General features: G+C 33.3%; 2 protein-coding genes across 2 annotated transcripts in view; one reads left to right on the forward strand and one right to left on the reverse strand.

The window, feature by feature from the left end:
* On the forward strand, window positions 1-26,304 carry LOC124366462 (nuclear receptor corepressor 1-like). The gene is given in 4 exon segments (XM_046823036.1): window positions 1-294; window positions 9,587-9,667; window positions 20,677-21,951; window positions 21,953-26,304. Coding segments are annotated over 2 exon segments (2,244 nt in total). The 5' UTR covers window positions 1-294; window positions 9,587-9,667; window positions 20,677-20,708; the 3' UTR covers window positions 22,954-26,304.
* The window catches only part of LOC124366461 (zinc finger protein 708-like), a 45,213-nt gene continuing 19,114 nt past the window's right edge, over window positions 1,512-27,610 (reverse strand). Inside the window, exons 5-6 of the transcript XR_006922813.1 lie at window positions 11,104-11,230; window positions 1,512-2,333 (exon numbers count right to left, since the gene is read on the reverse strand). The gene's annotated coding sequence lies outside the window, so the exon portion shown is untranslated. The remainder of the gene's footprint in view (window positions 2,334-11,103; window positions 11,231-27,610) is intronic.

Below are 27,610 nucleotides of genomic sequence, written 5' to 3' on the forward strand. Positions count from 1 at the left end.
AGTAAGAGCTGTATTGTCAGTTTCCCTCCGTTGTCCAAATACGGGATTTTTGTGTTATTGTTTATCTTAATGTTAATGTTATCTTCTGAAAATTCCACATTTTAGTGTTTTTTACTGCATAGATTTACTACTGTGGATATTAAAGTTCAGCTCATTTAGTCACTAGGAATCCATACCGACTTATAAATATTTTTAATTCTAAATGTAGATTTTCTTATAATAATGGAATATAGGCTTAGGCCTAAAACTTCTAAAACGTGTAAACAAGGCAGAGAAAGAAAGGATCTTGGATCAGTAAGTAGGCAACCTTATATTTAAGATTTTCTGTAATATTACTAAAATATTTGTTATAGGTACCTATTTTAACCGTCAGTATGTTACAAACAAGCCACACTCATAAATTTTGATACTAGAATTTATTATCCTTTATAAATTATTAAATCAATGTGTAGGCCTAGCAGGTTATGAATGAACAACACAAAATCTCTATTGATATGAAAAATAACACCTTAAGTCAAACACTGTGATATGTTTTGTGCTACCTAGTAATTATGAGTGTTTGCCCATTTTTCATGTAGGCCTAGGCCTATCTGAAAAGAGTTAAGGTTAGTGAAATTTTATGCCAGAGGTATACAATTATTATTACTTTAGCCTACCAATTTTTATATTAAATGATTTAATAACGGTTTTCATAATTTGCTATCTATACGTCATTGGCTAATTAGCCTATGTGTAAGTGAGGTTGAGGTTAAGTGAAAGAAAGGAATTGTAGTCTTAACTTCGCCTCCAATAAAGCCAAGGCAATTGTGAAGTTAAGGGCTAACCTGGCAAAATACGAGTATCATGTTGTTAACCTATTGCTATCGTCCTGAACAAAACAATATTAAAGTTTCAATCTGTGGAAATGACAAATAATGAAGTCATAGAGCATTAAAAGTGAAACTACTTTTCTTGCGCAGAGTAATATTTAATTATTCTAAGAGAGTCATGTGGTCTTGTTATGATCGTAAGTCAACCTCGTATTGGTTGCTACTGACGTCAGCCTTAATGCCATCATTGGATACGTAAAATAATAACAATGCTAAAATCAGGGGAAGTTACCCAAATATAAGATGTTTTCTTAATTTAAACCTTCAAAGAATAAAGGTTTATATCTAAAAAAAATATCTAAAGGTTTAAAGGTCCCTGACACAAGTGACTCAGCACGGAGCAGCATCAAAGGATGGTGAAAGATCATGGTGACATACGAAAAACCTCCCTTGAGGTAGTACCTATCAGTAAAAAATAAAATTCTAAATGGTTTGATCACAAATCCCTTCAGCCATTACTGCGTTATAGGAAACACAACTAAAAAAAAATCATGAACAACCTGTTGTAAATTCACCTAACCATAACTTCCTACAATCTTGAAATGTTCTACTTTGAATGTTCTAAAATTCATTATTTGTCATTGTACAAGGCGTGTTCAGAAATTAGGAAGTACCGTTAAAAAATAAACAAGTAAACAATTTTTTAACACAATTTTATTTCTTCATGAAAGCCCAAACCTTTCACTGCAGTTTTAACTTCATCGTCGGTTTCAAAGTGTAGGCTGCCTAGATTGCTCTCTTCATGTGCAGGAAGAAGTGGTGGTCAGATGATGCCAAGTCAGAGCTGTAGGGCGGGTGATTGAACTGCTCCCAACGAAATTGTCGAACCAATGTTTTGAGTGTCACCAGCTATATGGGGCCGAGCATTGTTGTGGAGCAACACAATTCTGTTACTGAGTATTTCTCTCAGTTTGTTTTGAATTGCCCACCTCAGTTTTCTTAAGGTTTCGCAATACCTTGCCGCATTAGTGGTTTCACCTCTTGAGAGAAAATGCATTTTTTATGCATACATTGTTGTCTTGAATTTTTGTTTCTTTGGGGATTGTGTCACTTTATTGACTGGTGTTTGGATTCTGGTGTGACATGACAGACCCAAGTTTCATTACCTGTCACAATTTTGTTAAAAAAAAATCTTCACCATCATCACTGTACTGTGTTAGAAAATTCAAAGCACTTCCGAGTCTCTTGGTTTCGTGCACGTCAGTGATCATTTTCGGAACCCATCGGGAACACAGATCACGATAACCTACGCGGTCCATAATAATTTCGTACAAAAGAGTTCGTGAAATTTGTGGAAATCATCAGATAGCGTTGTCATGGTGAAATGTCTGTTCTCTTGGATTTTTTTGTCAACTGTCCTTACTAGATCATCGGTGAGAGAAGACTCTATGCACATTTGTTTGATCGCCATTTAACATTCTAACCGACTTTCTCACCATCATTCCTTCACTCATCACATCTTTCCTGTAAACATCATGAAGTTTGAGTTAGCTAAAAACCAGCATGACGTAACAAGAAATGCTTTATTAGTAGTTTGGTGTTATACAAAGCCCACTATGACACTATCTACTACTTGTCATTACGCGTTATAAGTAAGTGTAGATTAGGTTATCGTTAATAGGTTACTAGTGGTAACAAAGTTAACTTTTACAAGCACTCATGTGATCAGAGCTTAAATTTGGGTATTATCTCAAGGAGTGTTTCTTTTTTTGCCAGAAGTGCGGAGTGGCGTTCTACTTGATTTGACGTTGGAAAAGTACTGTTCGGAAATGGCTTCAGTGGCGCCTTCTATTCTGCACTTCTGGAAAAAAAGAAACATCCCTCGAGATAGTACTTAAACCAAGTTCAGATCCTGTTGAACGTTTGAAAAAGTTAACTGCAACTTGTTTTATTTATAATACGTACGTGTGTATTTCCCTACTTATATTACCTAATATCGAGTAGTTGATAGGGGCAGAGTGGCCTCTGTATAATAATACCAAAGTACCATTTTGTTTATTACATTTTATAAATATGAATAACCTAGATAGTGTTTTCATTTATCAAGATTTCAAGATATACAAATTGCTGATCTAGACTGTAGTTTGAACAACGTATTATAACATAATTTGGTTTATCATTTTGGTGTCATTAGTTTTAGATACTCGTAAATATCAACGATTTAATAATCATGAAGGTACTTTGGTATTATCCGAAAGCCACTATTTTTGGATAAATTTTTGTTACCAGGCACCTAAAACCTACACTATTAGAAAGAACGGACTTTATTTGACTTACTATGAAAATTACATATGTCATTATGATGATTGGTTCTGTTTTCTGGTTCCCTAAAGGAAGTGTATTCGACGAGAAGGAGACCACTCTGTACCTATTTACTGTTTGTTAAGGGGCTATATAAGTAGGTTTATATTAGGTTATCATAAATATGTTACTTGTAGTACCACAATTCTATAACCCTTAAAAAAGCTCATGTGATCTGAGCTCGAATTTGAGTACTATCTAGGAATATTTTTCTCCAGAAGTGTGGGATAGGCGCCACCAAAACCTGCACTGATGGCTAGGGGCTTTTGCTATTGGTACTTTTCCTACCTCAGATCACGTCCCAGATTGTATCTAATATTGGACGATTTGGCATGTGATCTGAGGTTGGGAAAGTACCGATCGGAAATGTTCCTGGCCATCAGTGTTAGCTTCGGTGGGGCCCCCACACTTCTGACTATAAAAGAAAAAACATACCTTGAGATAGTATTTAAATTCAAGCTAACATCACTTGAGCACTCATTAACTTTTTATATTTATAATCTGTACATATGTATTTACCTACTTTATATAGCCTAATAACATATAATACATAGGGACAAAAGTGGACTCTTTCTCGCCGACATCACTTTCTTTTGGGAAGCAGAAAACAAGAATCGATCGCCTTTACACAGTATGTCCACAAAGTCATGTCACACTTTTAAATGATTTTATTTACAAAAGTATATAAAGCACAAAAATGATGTAATCATAGGCATAAATAGTACGTTAAACAGTCTTACGTCAGTATATCTGAGCTCGACATGAAGCACTCTGCAGACGTCCAAGTGAACTTGATCTCCTCCCATGCTTTAATAAGGATTTCCGGGGTACAGTAATTAATTAATTTGCTGCTCTGATTCTTTGCTTTAAATGTTAAATATATGATTTTTTTAACAATTCACATTTCGAAATAAGTTAGCCTCATTACTGAAACCAATGTGGCTTATAACATTTGAATCCAGTTATTTTCATACATAATAACAAGAATAATGGACTTCTTGCAAAAAAAGGGTTTTGAGCACTCTCGATGTTTCCATCTCTTGTTTTTAGCCTGCCTGTCCATGTTTTGTCCAATAAGCTGTGTGTGCTCCCTTAAACTTCTTAACTTATCGATAAATGCTGCGTCATTAAGACTGATTTTCATGACACATTTGATAATACTTACGTTGCGCTGAAATCAAGAATAAACTTTGTTACCCACAACATAATGTACACTAAAATTTTCTTTGCAAAAGTTGCCATGTTGACTGTTGTCATAAAAGTGTTAGCCACACTTTACTAGATGACAGCAATGGGTAACTGAACTAATGAAACTTTAGAAACCGCTGTTTTAATTTACATCTGTTCATAGGCATGCGTTCAATAATATATTATTTATAAACAATTAAAAGTGTGACATGACTTTGTGAACACACCGTATTGCAGCCTAGACCTATGGCAAAAAAAAATGTAACAATTAAAATAATGGTATATCTCAAATTGACCATCGATATACAGGACCAGGAGGAATCGGGTTTCTGGATCAGAAGATAGCATTTGAAGAAGTGATAACAGGAATATCAACACGTACACACGAAAAAAAGACATCCAACAACTGCATTTGAGGGTAATTTTTGGTTTGACTTTTGGCAACAGTTTCTTCCTTTTTAATTTGTTCAATATTTCATTCTGGGCTGTAATTTTGGTCTTGTTTGCAATTGGGGATCTTTTATTGAGTATTGTTTGCGAATCCTAATTGGTCAGTATATTTTTCCTTGTTTGATTTGAAGAGTAATGTCCTAGTTCTCCATTATTGGTTGTGAGGACAGACCTATGTTTTTGTGCCTTTGAAGATTGCAAAATGGTAGTATTCCTTCCAGAGCTATGGTTAGGTGAGCTTATATTTTTTAGCACTCTTCAAAGCACTGTGGTTAGACCTTCTAGAATTTTGATCTGTTATTGAAAGCTACAATCTCAAGGGATGTTCCTCGCTCACCACTATCAGCGTGGAAAGGAGCTGGAAGGTAATAATTTACCAGCAAGCCTTTTCAACTATTTAGCAATATTTCTGAATTTTGGTTAAAGATTTTAGGGCTTTTTATACTTTTAATAGTTCTCTGCTGTTTTCCTAAGGGCTTTCAATTTGTAAAAATTAACAAATAATGTGACATAAGTATAGTAAGCATTTACGATTTTGTTTTATAGGGTAAAACATAGCCTATATTGTAACCTGTTATACCAATCACTGTATAAAATAGAAATAGCCTGTGACAATTAGGAAAAATTCTGAAAATTTCATTTTACTAGAGTTTGGCCTCTGAACATATGATAATTCATGGACTCAACAGAAGGATAATCAATCCAAGAGTAGAAAATTTAGGGATGTATTATGTAATTTTCTTCTACAGACTCACAAATATCCTCAATTACAACCTATTACTTTATATATGTTATATAGTATTTCCATTACAAAATCTACATTATTTATTAATATTATACATTAACAGGTAATTGTATATGCTATTTAACTCTGAATTGAATTGAAAATTTCTTTATTTATACACTATACAAGATTGTATACAATAGCAAAGCAATTAACAATAATTAAGTAATTGTATTATATAATTTATTATTTAAAGAGTATTATTATGTATTATGTACCAGTAGCAATATTCAACAATTAAAATTTTATGTCACAGAAAAGTACGCCTCAAAACTGTATAATGCAATACCTAATAGATATAGTTTTACATTTTTATTAAATTGATTCACATTTTGCTCTTTTTTTTAAAGTTAGGAGTGCTTATTTTCAAACCTATAAAGTTTTTTTTTGCAAAACTGTTTTATGTGATTAGACTTTTCGGACATCTTTTCCTCTTGTATTATAATTATCAATGTCTTGGTTTGGCCAAAAAATTAAGTTATTTTTAAAATTTAGAAGTTCTATATATGAACATGGAGTAAACCGTTAAAAATCCCTGTTCAGTAAAATGTGTCTTACAAGAATCTCATATGTCAAGTTTAAAAATTATTCTAATAGCACTTTTTTGCAACTGTAAAATTCAATCAAATTTTCATTTTTATGCACTTCCATACACCTCTATTTCGTAACATGAGGTTGTATGAGAGTAAAATAACGCATGTGACATCCTCTTAAGAGCAAACAGTGCTGAACTCATTTTATTGTAAATTTTGTCAATAGCTAGTCTGAAGTTTTCATCTAAGATAACGTCTAGAAATTGAGCTTGGAAGTCTAGTTCCTTATGTAATAAAAATTATACTGGTACATTTACATCATTATGTTGTTTTAAAGAAGCCCTAGAAGTAAAGTTTACAAATTTCGATTTACTCAGTTTTAGCAACAAAGTTTTGTCTGTCAAGAAGTTATCAATTTATTGTGATAAAGATTGTCCATTTATTTTTTACTATTGGAAGATTTTTGTTCTGAAGTAACAAGCTTACGTCATCAGTAATACATTTATAAAATTAATCCGCATTATAGAGAATAAAAATTTAATTTAATATTAGTTTATGCAGTATAAAAATAAAAAAAGTTCCAAACACCGTTCTTTGAAGATCTTATTGCGTATGTAATTTCTTTAATATCAGATTTTATGTTTTGTAAAAAAATTTTTGGAAGTGTTTTTATTTCAACATATTTTGGCGATTTCCAAGATAAGACTGTAACCAAAACAGTACTTTATGTTTTATTCCTAAATATGATAATTTTTTGAGTAATGCTGTGGGATACACTGTTGAACACCTTGGTGAAATCCAAGAACACACCAGTGACATTATTATTTTTATCTGAGGCTTCTATGGTATTTTCTACAAAGATAATTAAATTTGTAGTACAAGACTTAAGGTCTGAATCCATGCTGTTCAAAATCCAATAATGAATTTTTCTCAAAAAAATCAGTTAATTGATAAAGCATGCATTTTTTCAAAAACTTTTGACAGTGCTGGCTAAACTGCAACAGGCCTGTAGTTGTTGAGATCGGTTTTGTCACCCTTCTTAAACAGAGGAATCATTTTAGAAACTTTTCAAGAATCAAGAAGTTTTTATTGTCTTTAAACACAAACAGTGTAATTGACAAAGTCATCTAGGCTTATAATTATGTTGTTCATATTTACTAACAATTACAATTATATATTGTTTAACATACAACATGATCACAATTAACAATAAAATGATATTACAAAATAACAATGGCGTAATTAAAATATATTATAAACTTTGTTCTACAGATAACACATTTAGACAAGACAACAAAGTGATTTTAGATTAAAATACTAATACTAAAATAAAATATACAATAACAACAAAGACATATAATAGCTATTAAAATGAGATAAACACATAATTAAAATTAAAGACGTCAACAACTTAATGTACTAATATCACAGGCCAAAAATTTGTCAATGGAGTAAAAAATATTATCCTTCAACCATCTACCTATTACTTTTTTTTGACCGTTTCAAGGACACATCCCATGCATTTTTAGGCAGTTTATTGAATAATTTCATCTTCATACATGATGTATGACTACTTCTGGTTTTTTTCTAATCTTAGTAATGCTAAGTAAAGAAGATGGTTTTTCCTAGTAAAATAATCATGAGTCTGTTTTCTTGTAGGAAGGGTATTTAAAGATTCCTTAACATCGATCAAGCAGCAATAAACATACAGGTTTCGAAGAGTCATTATTTTAAATTCTTTGAAAATTGATAAACATGACTCTCAATCAGAAACATTCTTGATTGCTCTTAAAACCTTTTTTTGCCATGTGAACGCATTTTGTGCACTACAACAGTTGCCCCATAGAGTTATTCCATATCTTATGTGGGAATAGAAAAATACATAATAAGCAGTTAACATTTAAAATTTCATAATAGTTGTGTGAAAAAATTGAATTCAAGTTTTTATTTATCTTAACAGCAGATGATTGAATACTGCCAAGTGTTCTTACCTTTAACAGCCGAAGTAAAAGATGCATCCTTATTTGTATGAGAGTTCCACACCATGTTATATGATCTACTAGTGCATTATTGATAATTATGATAATTAACTGCATTAGGTCTCAATGCATCACTAACTCTTTTAGGATTTTTAGTTTGATTATTCAAGTTGAGTTGCCTTTCCAGTAAAATTATTGTTTCTTCCTTCTTTAATATTGTATTTTCAAGTTGAATGTTTTATGGTTCCATAGTTGTCTTATTATGTATTTCCTTCATTTAGTGCTTTAATTATTGCTTGTTGTGAGTAGAGAGAGCTCCTGAGTTATATCATTATTACATCTTCCAAGCCCAAAGTAATATCAATAGACATGCACTTATGGCAAATCCACTTTTTGTTAGATTTCTCTAAATTTTTAAATTCCTCCAAAGAGAAAGATGTGCATTTACAATGATACCATATTCCCTTACATAAAATACCATGACCGTTTTACAAACATTTTTATTGCACTGTCCACAAGGATATTTTGATGTTTTATTTTTTCATTTTTATTTATTTAAGTAGAAGAAAAGTATCTTCAGAATTTAGTATTAAAGTTATATAAAATAATAAATAGATAATATCAATTTTTCTATAAAATAACTATGACAATTTTTTTACTAGCAAAAAGTAAATTTCCAGTAAGTTGTATTTGATCCATAAACCTCTGTCTTGATAATCCAAGACCTTAGCAACTGAGCTATTCTAGTCTGATAACAAGATATCAGTAGATATCTGTGTATTGTATATAAACTGCAAAAAACAACAAAAAACAAGAACTTCCTGGCAGATACCGTTTATTTCAGACAATCTTAATTATTACTTTTCTAAAATGTTATATTATACTAATGTTACTTCTATGTAAATTTCAGATACTGAATTTAAAAATATAACCAACAATGTGTTCAAGAGTAGTTTGATGAATTAACAACTAGTGGTACTTGTTAATCTAACCAGCCCCTAGATGTCATATAAAGTATTGCAAAAACACTATGGAAATGTACAAATCTGTCTCTTGAGATCAATTAAATAGTTTATGATTTAATTTGATGGAACATAAAGATAAGGAATGACAAAGTTATAAAAATGTTATTGTAAACTTCAAAATTTGAAAACAAATTAATATAAAATTCAGTTAGAAAAATTAGTCAAGAAATGTTCACTTAGTTTAAAATAAACTGGATCAATATATTAGAAAATTATTGTTTTATATCAGTGTTTGGTTTTAAAAATATATTTGATATCCATAAGATTTTTGGATTTGATGTTTAATTTTGCATTAAACCGAATTAGAAATGTATTGCTCTTTCTACTGTCATAAACCATTTAAAAATAGAAATAAGGAAGAGTTAATTTTATTTTACCGAGTAGTTTGCTTAGATTTTAACTAGTACACTTGGATCATAAGTAATGCTTGTGTAATTAACACTGAAGTTATTTTCAGGATGGGGTTGATTTATTGCAATATTCTAAGGACACCAATGCAAATCATAGCCAGGTAGAAGAAGAACCATCAGCAAAAAAGGTTAGATGTGAAATGTTGAATATACCTTTAGTTTTGAGAAATTTGTAAGTGCTGGGAAAATTAAACATGTATGGCACATGCCACAAATAAGAATTTGGCTTATGATTACAATGGCTGGAGAATGTTGATCACTAAATAAATTAACCTATTTAAAGATTTTGCCTTGCTGTTCACCTCCGATAGTGAATGGAATCCACCACCAGTAGGTATTGAGGTATAATATAATTTTGATTCTCTTACTAAATTTGAAACGAGGACACACCAAGTTAGTGTTTGTAACAAAGTACAAATTAAAATTTATGGTTAACCTTGCTCCATGTAGCAATATGCTAGTTAATGTTGTCATGTAGTGATCTACGTATGAAGAGACTAAATGTTTATTCCTGGAAGATGGAATAGTCGTATTTTATCAACCCAGACCGAAGTGAATTAAAATAAAAACCACTATGAAGATAAACTGGAAGTGTAGATGTCCTCCCTGGAGAGCAGCTCCCAGTTATGAGATATTAAGTTGCTATAAAACAAAATTGGAACAATCATAATTAGCAAAGAGTTAGAAACAAACAAAAAAATCTGAATTTTGAGAGTTAATTTAATGGGACAACTATCACGAGTATCTGGGTTAGAGACGGAAGGTAGGTTCTGTTGTAGTTGAGAATCCTTATAGATCGTAATGGCCAGTACCGATTTGATCACTGGTCAAGCCGAGAACTGGATTTCATGAATCCAGTATCAGTATCAGTATCAGTAGTCTAAAATTTAGACATTTAATGTGTTTACATGTTTGTTTGGTAGCAAGTTCAGCATCTGCCTATAATGTTAGGATAGACAAACCAACACTCCTAATATCACCCAATTTGATTTTGAGTGTTTGGTGAATCCCTTGAAATATTGTGGAGAGGGGTTAACTCGTACAAATACCCTGGTGACACTGCACATATGAGTAAAGTGCCATGCAAAGTACTGCACAGCAGTATTACCTGTTTTGGTCTTAGGACTCTTTACAGTGCAATATCTTCCTTATTGGGTTTAAATGACAAGTTAAAGATTAGGATACTTTCAGATGAAGAAAGCTCTTCACTGAATACAATTTTGAAAAATAATTTAAATTAAGCTCTAACTAAACTGGTTAAACAACAGTGAACAGAAGAATACCCTAGTCTGCCAATACAAAATTGTCTTTCTAAATTTTGAGATTAAACTGAACTTCCTGAAGTCACGAGGGACACACCTTTGATGGTGACTTGTGAGGCATGTGATGGAAAAACAATTTCACTAGAAAATTAAAATAATGTTTATTTATTAGGCCTATTTCTATTGTATTTAACTGGAGTGGACCTATACTGTCACAGAACATTAGCCTTGAGTGCTTTTTGTACTCTCCACAAAGCAAAAGAGTGTTTCAGTGAGGAGAATGAAAAAGAGCTATAACTTACCAGTGAGCTTGTTATGAGGTACCATAAGGCTGTGAGTCCATTGTTAGTGTGCTCAGCAGTCTCCCACACACACAGCACACACTGAGGTCTTTGTCTGGATCTTGTAAATGTGCTTTCTACAAGTGCTCTGTAACAATAGACATCATTCTTTATTACATATTCATAAGAACAGCAATAGTGTCATGAGTACAAGTAAATTTGGTTATGTTACAGATATGAATGTTCATGAATCTGTGCATCTCAGGTCATCTTCTCTTGCACTTATGAATTCTTCTAGTGTGTAGACGGGTCTGCTCACGAGGAAGTCATGTAGTCTTCTTTTTAGAGCTGTTCCATTGAGCTGTTTTATTGATGTTGGTAGAAGGTTCCACAGTTTCCGGCCATTGTAAGATGGACTTTTTCCATACAGGGTTGTACGGTGTATTGACAGTACATAGTTTTTGGAATTCCTTGTATTATATTTATGGAAGTTTTCATTGGTTTGCAGATTTAGCTTGTCGATCAATGTCGACAAGCCTCATTTCTCAATGCAGATCTCATTTATCCAGCAGCAGTGCTTCCGTGAGAACTTCTGTAAAAGGTGAATGTAAAAGAAGTTTACTGTTTCTTAGCTTTGTGAGTTCTGCTTAGGTGTTGTCTTTTGCCCAATTATTAATTAATTACCTGATGACACTTTTCACCTTTACTCCTGGAAATCCCACAAAACAACTGACATCGTATGACCTGTGATACATTGCAGTATGTATCATTCAACTTCAGTTTCATTGCCTCGAATTCCAGTGTGGTCTGGGATCCAGCACACAGATTGTTGACTCTGACTGACTTGGGAGATTGCAACACACTCTCCGAGTTAGCTTTAGTTACAGGTGATGTACCATAGGGATCGGTCCTGGGCCCATTCTTATTCTTAGTTTTTATAAATGATTTGCCTACCAATGTGGATTACGGTTCAGTAATTTTCGCAGATGACTCCACATTGTATTGTACAAATGACGATATAGATACCTTGTTTGTAGAGAGGACTCATGTCCTCCACCAAGGTAACCACTGGTTTTCATCTGATGGTTTGTTACTAAATGATAATAAATCACAAAATATTTTGTTTTCTCTAAGTAAAAATCTTACGTTAACGAAGTATAATTTAAATTTAAAGTCCTGTCTAAGACTGTTGGGTATAACTTTAGATTCTAAGTTGACTTGGCAACCCCATGTGCAAAGTGTCTGTTGTAGGCTGTCAAGAGTGGTTTTTTTGCTGCGCCACCTAAAGAAACTTGTTCCCAAAGATTATCTTAAATCTGCATATTATACATTTTTTCACAGTACCATATTGTATGGAATCGCCCTATGCGGTAACAGTCATAATATTCAAAAGGTACTACTAATATAGAAAAAGGCTGTTAGAATTTTGACTAGTATCTTCTCCTTAACTACATGTAAACCTATTTTTGCGGAGGAAAATTATTCTTACAGTTATCAACCTTTATATTTATTTATGTCTGATTAAAGTAAAACAGAATCTTGGTGACTTTTCTCTTAGAAATGACATTCAACACTATCCTACTAGAGGCAGCTTATATTTAGATCAGCCCTACTGCAGATTAAGTAAATCACAATCTAAGTATTCTTTTATTGGTATCTGTTTGTTTAATAAACACATCTTACCAGTCATAACATTAGTCTTAGTAAATTCAAATCAGTGATGTATAAATAACTAGACCTTTTTATAGTATAGATTAATATCTCGCACTTTCTCTGGTGTATGTTTCTTTTTAATTTTAAACCTCTGTATTGTAGCCTATCTAAAATTTTAACTGTTTTAATTGTCTGTTATTGTACTATTAATTTATTCTTTGTTGAATCTGTTTATACAGGGTGTTTCCTAAAGGTGTTCCAATATTTTGGTATTTTGTTCTAGACTTGAAAATGAGCAAAAAACTTCATATGGAGGTATGTCCTAAAACTTTCAGTTTTCTGTCTATCTGTCTGTATGTGATTTTTACCAAAAAAGTTATATCTTTTATACCAGTAAAGATAAAGTTATGAAACTTTGCAGTTGTGTTGGCCTTTTTATGCCCATATGAGAAAAAAATATGAACAAATTATCTTTACCCATTTCAAAATGGCAGCCAATCATAAATTTTGATGTTAAATTCCGCAAAATCGATACCCTGTATGAAAATTTAACAAGAATATTAAAATGTTGTAATCTTTATTCTAAATCTAATAGTGGTTGTTTCATTAAAATCGGATAACAAACAACTGATTAGTACTATTAAACATAATACCATGTTTTACACACTACACAACAGGAAGTATAGTTTTCTAAACGGTTTTACTCTGAACAGCTGATTTAAAGTCTATGAGTTGATTAATGTGAATAGCTCTTTATTTCTTCTGTAATGTAAAAGTTGTTTTGTCTCCATTCCAATTATAGCCCAGTCAATCTAGGTTTTTACCCGGAAATGCGAGGTATAAAGCTAATTTTTTGCACAGATGTCCGTTATGGTATACCAAATCACATCCTAAAAGTCCCCGCCCGTCCCCCGTGTGCGTCCCCCGTTTTAACGAAATAAAGGGGGGAGGGGGTGCGGCTTACTTAAACGCACATTACTCGAGAACAAAAGCAGATGGAGGAAAAATAACAACTGTGTTTAATTCATAAAAATATAAGCTACAAAATATTATGATGATTTTCTTTTAATCAGTTTTAGTTAGTGCATGAAAAATTGTTAACCAACAAAAAAATGTTGATTTACTCTTTATTGTTAAGGTTTTAATACTGAAGTCTTTTTCTCCTATGTTTTTATTTTATCAATGGTTTTCCGTCAACACTACACTTTATTTTCTTTCCTTAAATGTATATTTCAGTTGGGAAATAAACTGGTATATGAATAAACTCCAGTTGAAGTATGTAGAATGAACGTGGTCAATGGTCTAAAAAGTATAACATTAGCATGGTATTAAATAAATAATGTACAGAATACAGTAAAATTTAATGGTTTAACAATTACATTTTTAAGTACAATCATAAAATATTATTAATTTAAAATAATATTTGTACAAATCATATTAACTATATTCAATATGATACCCAATTTTAATTTATTTTAATGATTTTAAAATGTACAACCGTATGTCAAAAAGCAATTGTATTGAACAGTGTGTTGTATCCACTATCTTGTTTAAAACTGACCTTTAGTTACTATCAACGTCCTCTTCCTCTAAATCAATTGTCTGCAGTGTGTTGTTGCAGTCTCTGCCTTGACAATGAGCACACATTGCCGAACAAGCTAATCCTGACCTTATGCAATCACACGATCGGGCACACTCTTTCTTGCAATCACATGTAATGAAGTAATCTTCTGTCTAGCTATCAGTTTATTGAACATAAAGTACCTTAGTTCATTTAATGTTTTGCACTTTGTATCTCCGTATATCGCAAGAAAGTATTGTTCTCCACATGATGTTAACATGTCAGGCTCAGCAGTTGGATCTTTGAAAATGTTTGACATTTTTTGAAGTTCCGCACTTTTTTCCAACACTTTCCATGGCACTTTCTTCCCTTTTCTAAACGTGGCGGATGTTGTATCGCATCCAGAAAATGCGTGTGCAAACAGTATACAGTCTTTCATATTGCCTAAGTTACTACTAATTTCAGCTACTGGGTAAACTTTGTAGGAACCTTTACTGCCTTCTGGTTTGATGAAGAATAATGTATCAGAACTTTTAACTCCATGCACAAGAAGTGCTAGAAGATCAGTGTCTGTACCAACCACAGCTGTTTTCATACCTTTAGAACACTGCTGAAGAGCTGTTGAAGCAATAAAAAAGTCAGCATCTGCTACAGCATGTACAACTGAAAAGCCAGCTCGATCAAAATGTGATTTCAGTTCACTTATAAGTCGGCTTTTATTTGCAGCGTTACCAAGAAATTCAGCCTGAGTCACTGATGCTGTCATGTTTAAGTCGAAATGTATTGTTCTTGATTGAATTCGACATGCTCTTCTATCTTGCTCTTGGTTCTTTGTGGTCGCTGGTCCCTCATAGCCATCAAAAACTACGGTTACACTTGAACCGTAATGGATGCGAATAAATTCAACATATCCTGAAATAATTTGTTCATATGTGGCAGGCTTAGGCCAAACAGCATGATAAAGCAAATGTCCTCCGTCCAATACATAAACATAGTCTTGAGGCCAACTATGAAGGGTAGGTGTGCTCATTTCTATAACATCACAAAGTGCTGACTTAGCTGTTTTTCTCATCGCTGCTCCGTTAAAGAGAGAAGGTGGCCTCGGAGCCAATTCAAAGGCCATGTAATCTTCATAGTCAGATGGAGATTTTAAAATACACGATATTCTAAGAAACAGTTGATTCGGATTCACTTCTATAACATCGTGACCTCTTACTTTGATAGTGGCATAAATAGCAGCAAGAGGAGTAACTTTACTTTTTCTTTTAAGTTTTACATCACCAAACGTTTGGCCAGTCATTTGAGTCATTGCAAGAAGACCTGTTTCTGTGGCGGTCTCCGGGTTTATTTTAGCGTCAGCAACTGTTCCAGTCGACAAAGAAATTAAACCTCCATTTATGTCAACACTGAAAGGCGAATGTGACTTTAGCCAACAAAGTAGTTTGTCCAAATCTTTATCATCTCTTGATTGCCGAGCATCGCGTAGCTCAACATGTTGTTCTGTAGTTCCAGAGTTTATGTGACACAATTTTTCAAACGCATTCGTGACAACAGAACAGGCTGGACGCGCTAGGACAAATCTCGCTAAGTTACTGTCAGTGACGCCTCTTCCATGGATAAGTCCACCTGACACTTTCAAAGAACGCATGAGCTCCTGCTCAATCACCATATCTGTCCAGTTTCCACCCCAGAACCTTTCTGTCCTACGAACTGTAAAGAAACCTAAAGAAATGAATCTCTCGAGCTCGTCTTTACTTAGAACCTGTGGTAAATCTTCCATTTCCTGGACATAGTGGGTTGACGGTTCACTTGAAACTTCACTTCCAACATTTTTAGATATATACTTCTTAATGCTTGTAGGTCTGGTATAATTCTTTCGGCAAACATCATGAACTTTCAGGTCTGTAACTGTACTAAACTTGTCATGTAAGCCATCTCCGCGTTTTTCACTTGCACTTTTTAGTCCTTCTACACCTTTCTCAGTTACGCTAACAATGTTCAGTGTGTTTTTAGAATCACAACCAGCACCAAAGCCATGGGCACACAAAAAACAATCTATTTCCATATTTAATGCAAAAAATACAACCAATCTGAAAGTACACTAACATCACTTCAAAAGACACGCACGCACAAAACGTGAAATATTAACAAAACGCACGCACTGGCTGTAAACAGAACGGGCACTCCGCCTCAACTACAGTGCAGTTGTAAACATGTTCAAGAACGCATGCGCGACACGCCGTTCACGTTGAATCCTGTCAGCGATGACTGTGCCTCTGCCGCACCGCGACCGCTGTCATCGCACCGTGCCGGCGCGGCGCGGCGGGCGTCCGGCTTCGCTATTAAGTAAACACTCACGATTGTCTATAAGTTGTGTATACTTTATTAACATGTAATAGAGCTTTTACAACTTTGTTACATCAAGAAATAACACTAGAATATAGCATTATAACACAATTCTAGCTAAAAAGAAAGTAAAACAATAAATAAATTAATTATTAATGCTTAACGGTTACAGTTATCACATTTTATCACATGACCTTTATTAATGGCCACATTTTACTGAATCTAAATCAGTTTTTTATATTTCTGTATATCTTACCGTTCTAAAGCAGTAAGCGTTTAAGTAATATTCGCCCCCCTCCCCCCTATTTTCGTTATACCGGAAGAAGCACACAGGGGACGGTAGGGGACTTTTAGTATATGGTCAAGGATATCATAAAGAACATCTGTGCCAAAATTCAGCTTTATACCTCGCATTTCCGGGTTTGCATGATTTTTTACCTAGATTGACTGGGCTATTACTTTAGTATAATGTATTGTTTGTTTTAATTAGTTTCTTTTCATTAGCAACAGGAATGGCAAATAATGATATTACCAATTTTACCAACTCAGAATTAAACAACTTTTAATAGCTTGAATAAAAAGCTGTTCACATTAATCAGTTCGTATACTTTAAATCAGCTGTTCAGAGTAAAACCATTTAGAAAACTATACTTCCTGTTGTGTAGTGTGTAAAACATGGTATTATGTTTAATAGTACTAATCAGTTGTTTTTATCCGATTTTAATGAAACAACCACTGTTAGATTTAGAATAAAGATTACAACATTTTAATATTCTTGTTAAATTTTCATACAGGGTATCGATTTTGCGGAATTTAACATCAAAATTTATGACTGGCTGCCATTTTGAAACGGGTAAAGATAATTTGTTTATATTTTTTTCTCATATGGGCATAAAAAAGGCCAACACAACTGCAAAGTTTCATAACTTTATCTTTACTGGTATAAAAGATATAACTTTTTTGGTAAAAATCACATACAGACAGATAGACGGAAAACTGAAAGTTTTAGGACATACCTCCATATGAAGTTTTTTGCTCATTTTCATGTCTAGAACAAAATACCAAAATATTGGAACACCTTTAGGAAACACCCTGTATATGTATTTATTGTTGATTGTCCATGCTTAGTTAAACATAAGATACTATTGTTTCATCTCGGCCAGTCAGGTTTTCACTTGAATTAACATTTAATTTAATCTATTATGAGCTAATATTCTATTGAAGCTTTGGTGAATGCATGTTAATGATGTTATGATGACTAATAAAGATTCTTGATTCTTGCAATGTATGTTTCTCAGATTATCCTTGATGTGAAATCAAGGCAGAAAAATGGACAATAATCTTCATTGACATATTCTATTCAGAATAGTACATGTAAAAAGACAGGGCTTTAAGGAAAATTAGAATTTTGTTAGGCTTTCACTCTAATTCTCAGATTGTCACAAATCTAATCTGTAATCAATGGCTGGAACTTTGGCCTGGAATAAAGTGGAGTACTAATTTATGTGGAGGTAGAAAGAAACACGTACCAGCGTGCTCCCCTTCCATTCTAGTACCATTTCTCCTCTCTTTCGTGGATCAGTTTTTGTGCCATTCCAAACCACAGTGAAGAGTTCTCTGTCCATTGAGCCATTACTCTCATGAAGGCATTCATACTTGTCTGTTCTGGTCTTTAGATTTAGTCACAAAAACTATTTATTTTGCAAGATAGTGTTAAGCAAGTTTGTTATGGATCTTTTAAAGTCATATTTAGTGTTTTTGTTAGTAATTTTATATGTGATATATTGTAATTAGTAAGCGTAGATCATGCTAGGCTATTGTGCAATGCAGTGAAAGTGTTTGGGAGCTACAATATTAGTGATAGAATATCATGGGTGTGGTTTATTATGTTGTTTTATAGCTTGTTACAGGTTTGTTTTAGTCTCTCATTTCAATAATGTCCCAATGTTTTGCTACTAGGTGGTCTCTAACATTAGAGAACTCGTTGACTTATCAGAATTGGACAACCTTGCCTTGACAGTGACACCTCGATTTATCTCTATACTTTCTAGAACTCAAAATAAGCCAATATTTCAGAAAAAAATTCACAATTATTATTTATGTATTCTAAAATAAATATAAACAGTGAAATATTACTATAATAAAAATTTAAAACAATGACCGTATCCATGGTATCAAATTGTGGTACATCCCTCCACTTTTCAAAAATAACATTTTTAAATTGGTTATTAATGTATGTATTGTTTTGTTAAGAATACAATTTTCTAAATTTTGGAAACATATAGTGTAATAAGAATTATATTTTGTATAAAAATTGTACCCATAGTAACAAATTCAATGTTTAATGTAATATTTGTGGTTTTTACAATAGCCTATATTTAATTTTTCTTCAAGAGAACCTGGATACCATTATATATACTCTGATACTAGATAAAATTATGAATATATTGGCTATCCCAAATTATAATATTTATTATATTGTCTCAGGTGACCAGGTCTAATGAAGTCATATATGTTTTAACAGTTTATGCCTAATGTTTCTGTACCATAATTATTTCCACATTCTCATGACAAAAAAATAATGTAATACATATATAGGTTTGTAGTAAAAATTATTTTTGTTACAAAATGTTTAAAGTACGGGTACAAACCATCTGAGAAAAAGTTACTGTCAGTGTAGGATTAATAGCAGCAGTGGTGAAGACTTGCAAGTCTCTACACACCTGCACACTACAGCAAATGTGGAAGTGTTCAACTATGTTGATATGGTTGTTATGCTGTAGAAAGTTCATGCTCAAAGTTTAAATAATTAAATATTTTTCAAGTTTTTCAAGCAGTTTCACAGAGATAATGTTGGGAGTCCTTTTGAAAAGAAATCCATTACTTACTAGTTTAATAAAATAGCAACCTTTGTCCGCTATCGTAGTGGTCATTATTTTCATAATATTACATTGTTAAACTTATGTTGGCAATATATGAATTACATTAATGTTTTATTACTGAACCTGAACATGATGCTAATAGTTAACTTATTAATAACGTCATTAGCTTATTTTATTACACTTGAATTATTCACACATCAAAAAACATTTAATTAAACAAAATTTAAGTAGGCTGTAACTCCTAAACGAGTAAATTATAAAAAATGGCAAGAATAAGAAAGTTGTAAAATGTCGTTTTATATCCAAAATTACATAAAAATATTGGCTAATGGCAGCAAAATTCTAAATTAATATGTTTAATTATCATTGAAATGTAGGTGAAGTTCTTCATTAAGACTTTTCAGTAAATTAAGGTAACAATGATGACACAGTTAAAACGAACACTCTATACAGACAGGTGGCTCTGAATTCTTATGTTTTGGCGAGTCTGTTTGGAACTACTTTCTTCAGGTCTCTGCTGGCCTGCAAAAGTCAATAATCTCTTTTTGTGATATGTTAACAAGTGGGTACAAGAAGTAAGCCACTGATAAGTTGGTAAATGAAACTTCTTCGTTTTGTAATTAATAGACCGTTCTGTGGTCCAGGAGCTCTGTATTCAGACATACTGGCAGTTAAGTTCTGGGCTCAAGAGAATGTGGTCCTACGGTGAGGATCTCCACAAGAGTAAATCTGCACTTCTTGCTCCTTCAAGGTGAATTGTGAATTGGGCTTATGACGTATTGTCAAGAAACACAAAAATATGATGGTGATCTTTATCTTACAGCTTAGTATTTATTGTTTTTTATGGAACTTTTCTGTATTATTGTATTATAAGGAAAAAGGAGTGGACGACATGTATTGACATTGTGGGTAGGGATTTTCACCTTCTCCAGCAGTGCCTCATGGGCAGATTACAGCACCATAAGCCTCATATGCTTTTAGTAATCACCCAAGCACAGAAAGCGCTATAGGCATAAAGAATATGCATTAGGACAGAGGTCCGTACCTCATGATTAGATTATAATAGAATAGGCATATGCTTATATAGTATGTCAGTGATTAGTGACCAGCTAAAGCTGTTTTATCATACTGATAAAAACATAATGACTACAGGTTAGCAAGTCAGTGCCGGCCTGGGACTCACCATGTGGAACTGGAACTATGATATCCTCCCATTCTACAACGAGCCGCTAAGCACCCATAATCCGGAGAAGGTTCTTCGTAGAAGCCTCAATGACGACTCTCCTCAGTCACTTACACCAATCACCCAACCTCCTCAGCCACTTACATCACCTACCCACTCTGCTCAGTTACTTATACCGACTACCCAACCTCCCCAGTCACTTACACCGACTACCCAACCTCCCCAGTCACTTACACCGACTACCCAACCTCCCCAGTCACTTACACCGACTACCCAACCTCCCCTGTCACTTACACCGACTTCCCAACCTCCCCAGTCACTTACACCTACTACCCAACCTCCCCAGTCACTTACACCAATTACCCAACCTCCTCAGCCACTTACATCAACTACCCACTCTGCTCAGTCACTTATACCGACTACCCAACCTCCCCAGTCACTTACACCAACTACCTACCCTCTCCAGTCACTTACACCAACCACCCACCCTCCCCAGTCACTTACACCAACCACCCACCCTCCCCAGTCACTTAAACCAACTAACTACTCTCCCACAACTTTGTATAATGTGTCAAATAACAGTCAGTACATGGTACCATCTATCCAGGCTATCAATTTACAAGATTTAGGTCCTCCTGTCAAGAAAATCTGTTTTGACAAACATAAACATGAGTTGCAACAGCAGGTATCAGTTGAAATTCTACAGGAACCACTAATCTCCATTTCTGATTACAAACCTCAGGTTGAAACCATATCACCCTTAATGTTATCTGAGAATTTTGTAGAAAGGCTCAAGTATCGGACTATCAAGGATGAGATCCTGCAAAAGTTCGACAAACTTAATAGAGAAATCAGCAAGGTAGAGAATACGTTGCTGAAATTAAAGAATCAAGAGCAAGAACTAGTCAAGGCAGCCTGTCAGCCCAATGATAAAAAGGATGATGAGGAAGAGAGGCTGGGACAGCAGCCAAAACTTCAGCCCTTTACTCAGAAGATCTATGATGAAAACAGGAGAAAGGTGAAAAAAGCGGTCTTGGAGATGTTGGGTCCTAAATTTGATTTTCCTCTCTACAATCAGCCTTCAGATACAGCAGTATACCATGAAAACAAGAAAAAACATGCTCATTTCAAGAATAGACTGATGTCATCACTGATAGTTAAGAAAAAGCAAAAGATTCGTGATGAATACTTTGCTCAAACATATACAAGGCTAATGCAAGAGTGGCATCGTAAAGTGGAAAAAAATTGAAAATTCTCCAAAACGAAAAACAAATGATGCAAAAAATCGAAAGTTATTTGAGAAGGTATTTCCAGAGTTGATAAAGCAGAGAGAAAATCAGGAGCGGTTCAACCGTATCGGAACTCGGATCAAGAGTGATGCTGACTTAGAGGAGATCATGGATGGGCTACAAAAGCAAGAGATGGAGAAAAAGAAGATGCGGTTGAATGCAGTTATCCCACCTCTGTTGCTTAATGCCGATCAACGCAAGTACAGTTACATCAACACCAATGGCAAGATTGAAGACTTGGCTAAGGAGTACAAAGAGAGACAATTTTTTAATATCTGGACTGAAGCGGAGGTCAAAATTTTTAAAGAAATGCTCCTGCAGCATCACAAAAACTTTAGTGTAATCGCTTCTTATCTCGAGCATAAAAGTGTTGGTGACTGTATACAGTACTATTACCAAACCAAAAAAGAAGAAAACTACAAGAGTCTTTTACGTAAACAACAGCGGAAACGGTCGAGTCGTAACAACCATAGAAAAGTAAATGTCAGTGCCGGTGCGACTAACAGTGCAATGGATTTAATACTAAGCAGCGGGACCGGTGTGACTACGCGACTGCAGTTCGAACAAATGCAGAAAAAAGAACACCCACCAACTGTCTCCACCCCTATCTGTGATAAACTAACTGTAGAGACCAGTGCCAAGACTCCAGTGCGTTTCGAGTCGTTCACCACTACTGCTAATGTGACTGCTGTCGGCTCTGTTAGTGAATGTGAGACGAAACAGGACAAGAAGAAGAAGGAACGGAAAGAAAAAAAAGAGGAAGGAGTGCTTGGTGACGTAATAGATGGAGAAATGCCAGATCGTGAGAAAAGTTGCACAGTTTGGAAAAATGAGTCCGAGCATACAGGTGCTCTGCGACGGTCACATGTCATAAAGTATGACTTAACAGAGGAGGATATGCCAGCTGGAATTATTCCACGCCTTCGGACTTCCCTCCCGTACACTCATGAAGTCTGAACCTCAGTACTTTTGTGTGATATGTAAATAGTTTACATTTTTTAGACTAACTAATCTATTTACGAATCTATTGCCAAAAACTAAGTGGCTCAGGGAGATCTCACTAAATAAGTTGAAACTACAACACATCAGCAAACAAGAGAAGAAAAATTACGATTGTTAATGTTTTGAAATTCACTCTAAACATTGGCCATAAGTAGTTTAATTCATTACCTTTATAGAAAAGCAAAGCAGCTTTTAGTATAGTTGTATTTAGGTAAATAATTACTACGTCTAATTATAAAGCCATTTTAAGAGTTACTCTCATTAACACGTTTGCTACTGCCATGTTGAAAAATATGCGAAATTATAGACAGACTAGGTGCCACAAATGTGCAGTAACTGGGTTTTACCTTTAGACTGCATCTGCTCATTTGTAGCACATGGTCTCATTGAAATAGACTGTCCTCTTGTCAGTCAATAACGAGTTTTGAAACACTAGTCTATTTTAAACATCAATGCATGTCTTAAGAGATGTCTGCAGCACTGTGGATATGTTGTTTTCAATTTTAATTCTTTAATAGTGGCTGTACTACCTTAACCCGTTGATGAAAAGCTAACATATAATTTACATTTATAAATTGAAACTGATATTTATTACATTTGCCTTGAAATTAGCGTAAATGAGAAAATCTTGTGTTTTTTTTCTCCCTGTGGGAAAATGACAGTTTGTCCCCGCGCTTAGTCCTAAAAGGACCTTTGCACCTGCCTTACTTTAATTTTGTGTCCTCAAAGTCCAAGGCTTTTGCAAAAACCAATCAGATTTGAGGGCTCCTGTTCTCTGATATTCTTAGGGCTCAGGAGACAGTGTTAAGTTTTACAAATGTGTGTTTTTATGTAATACTCTGTGTATATGGCACTCTGTAGCGAACATGTTAATATCAGAACACTTCAAAAACATATACATTTCTTCTCTCTGACTTGCTTTGATACAGAAATCTGAACTATTTCTAAGAAATTATAAGTTTGCTCGAGCAAAGGCTAAAAAATTGTAAGTTATAACTAGACCAAAGAATTAATTATAAACTAATCTTTATTCACTTTGAATTTGAGTTAACCCATCTGGAGAGTTGCAGCTATAAAGTTAGTTACTACTGAAAGTGTTGAGAAAAATTTCAAACCTGGTTACAATGTTAAAATAGATAGCATTATTTACAACTATGTTTTATTCACTTTAATGTCAAACTTGATTTATCCAAAGAAGCCTAATTATAAAACATGAATGAAATGAACCATGATTAAAAGGATAATTCATGTTGTATTGTGTTACCAGCTGATGTAAGGACCACACAACACACAACAGACTGATTATCTATAAGCGACTGATTGTTGTACATAGTTATAGTTTTTGTAAAAATAAACATTTTTTGTACTGTAAATATGTTTATATATGTTATATACATTTTATTCACCATATGTTATACATTAAAGTGCCTTGTCAGTTTCAATTGAATAAAAGCTGCTAGTGATGTTAACAGTTCAAGAAAATACATGGGAAAATTTATGTATGTAATAACAAACTTTGTTTTCTATAAAGTTGTGCACATTGTATGAATCTGACGTGCCTTTGATAGTTCATGTGATATAAAAGCTATCCTAGAGAAACTTGGGAAAGTTTTCAGAAAATTAAAACTTTAAATTTGATTATAAAAAATAAGTGATACCATAACTGTATAAGTAACGCTTTTATTACACAGCATTGATATGTTATATTATATGAAACAAAAGTGTGGAACAAGATACAAGATAGGTCTATCTATCTTTCAGTTGTGTTCATGTTGTTCTGGTTTCATAGCTATCATCCACGATTCACCACAGGGTTAATTTCAAATCACCCAATGGATGGTAATGCACTATTGTTTTTTAGGCCAATCAATCAAAGAATGGCAACTGGATAAACGGGTCCTCTCGGCAGGGAGAGGTAAAGGATGCGGCTCAGTGGTTGGAGAGCAAGGACTTCCGAGACATGTTCCAGGAGTCCCAAGAGTATAAGTGCGTTTGTTGTAGAATTTGCTTAGTGCACGTTAAAGCCTCCGACTATGAAATCCGGAAACACAGTCTGTCCAGGGAAAGCTGAAGGATAATCCAGTTGTGCAGATCTGTTTGGAGGAAAATTTCAAGAGAGCTGAAAGCTTGATGTTTGATTTATTTAAGAAATGAAAATGGCCTCTATCGGTTCAGGAGTCGTTTTACAGTTTGGTTGAAGGTTTCGCCGCTGGCTCAAAAGTGGCCACCGTTCTGTGTCAGCAAAAGAAGGTAACAAGTTTTGCAATAGAAAGTGACAGTGATTGTATTGCTCCTTTATTTCTCAGCAATACTCAAAACACATTGCATTGCATTGCATTGAAAACTGAACATGATAGCCTAATTATGTTAACAAACTGGGGAGTGTATTTAATTATTTAAGCAAGTTGTACTTTGTAAATACTCTTTAAGTTTTAATATTTGTTTTCTATTATTATATTTTTTATACTGTAAACTTAGAATAATTTATGTAGGCCAGCTCAATATTTAATAGGTTTTGTAATAAGTTATTAAGAAGTTTGAAAATATCTCAAACAAAATTATTAAATGGAAGTTTGCTCCATTATAAACAATAAACTACTTTTCCATTATTTATCCTACTTGGAAACAATAATTTGAATCCTTTTGTTTAATTACCATTTGGATTAGCAAATATACTGTACGATACGATCTACAGATACAACCACAGATCGAGTGTACGAGGGATGCCTCTGTAACATCGGTTGGCTGCCATTTTCACCCTAATTGAGTGAAGGTTGCAATGAGCATGACAAATTGTCATCAGTGTATTATATCATAAGTTATGGTACAATTAGACAAATATTACAAAACTGATAGAAAAAGTGCAATTTTGTTTCAATCTCAGAAAGGGGTATTAAGGGTATTACTATCTTTAAATTGTATCTGTATGTAATAATGGAGTTTGAAAATGTCTTGGCAAAATTTGTTCTAATTTACATTTTACATGAAATAATGAATTTGATATAAACCTTGGTAAATAAATCCATGTATTAAAATTGCCCATAAGTTAACTTTTCCTAAGTTTATTCCCTATCTGTACTTAAGTTTTTTTAAAAAAAAACAAAGTAACTTAAGAGATTTTTGGACTCAATGAACTCATCTTCATTATGAGTAATATTTACCAAGTAGGTACTTCAATAATAGATTTAAGTAATTTCATACCTCAACATGAACATGTTACCTCACTTGCCTTAATTGTAAACAATTTATATTATTAATCTATGTCATTTTTACTTGTTATGTGTACCAATAAACTATTGTTTTTAATTGTATTTTTATTTTTTGCCTTTTATACATTAAGTTTAGTGATGAGGAAATATTTGTATTGGATGACATGATAAGACATCCTTTGGTGATTAAACCAAAGCCCTAGAATTGGAAATGGTGAGTATGCTGGTTAGAGAGAGATTTGTATTCTTTGTAAGGTACATTTCAAAAATGCATATCAAATTTTTGTATTTACCCATCAAGATGCTGTCTTATTCACAAGGAGATGCTCATTCATATCATAGTATAAGTATAATTTTTTGTAATGGTTTTGGTTTTGGCACTCATGTAGAATGAAAAAAATTTCATTTAACTAACATTGTAAGTTTAGCCCTTTAATAAATTTGTTTGAGCAATTTGTTATATGCAAAAGATAGGTAGCTTAAACTTGTGTTTATAGGAATTGCAGATATTTGTGTTATGGTTTTATATTATAAAAGTAACATTTCATAATTAGTATACATCTATTAACCCTCCATCAGGCGCTTAAAATTAGAAACACCATCAGGCACTCACGGAGGTTTCCTCCAGGTTAGTGAATAATGGATATTATAGTCGTTTAAACTGTTTTTATTTGTTTAAATATTCATACTGATTTAATTACAATGTAATATATTCATTTTTAGAATTTAAATACAAATTACTCTCTTATGTAATGAATTTTCCAAATGAGAATTTCGAAATTTAAAAAAATGTTATTGTATAATAACAACATGATTTATTTTAAGGAATAATGCAATTAATTGTAAAAATGTGTAACCTTCTGTAATAATATATGGAAATTAACTTAGTTTTTAACTTCTTACAAAAACAAATTACTTCAATACTTAAGATATTATACAATTGTAATGTCAATTATTACTCTAAAATCAAAATTTATTCTTTACTAAAAATTTTTTTAACACTACACAAAGTTTCAAAACATTTTCCTTCTGGTTCTTATAACGACAATGTTCACTCCATAAACAGTACTGAAATGTTCCCTAGCACACGGGTCTAGCACAGTGAAGTCTCTCGTCTTCATTCTCCATTTCACAAAATTCAAATAAAATATATTGTAAAACTTAAAAAGGAACCTGTCTTAATTTGTGGGTTACTGATCTATTGATACAGCTATATTGGAAAAGTACTTAGTAAAATATTAAATAAACACTGATATAAAAATGTTTCTATAGTGACAAATTTTATATTTATATCTATATAAAAGGCAAAGCCCTCACTGAGTATTTAAATCCTACTTAAAAAACTAAATGGAAAATTTGAAATATCAGTCGGGTGACCTTGTAATAGCCAAGTTAAAAGGGCA

The sequence above is a fragment of the Homalodisca vitripennis genome, chromosome 7 (genome assembly GCF_021130785.1).
Source record: "Homalodisca vitripennis isolate AUS2020 chromosome 7, UT_GWSS_2.1, whole genome shotgun sequence".
Taxonomy (NCBI): domain Eukaryota; kingdom Metazoa; phylum Arthropoda; class Insecta; order Hemiptera; family Cicadellidae; genus Homalodisca; species Homalodisca vitripennis.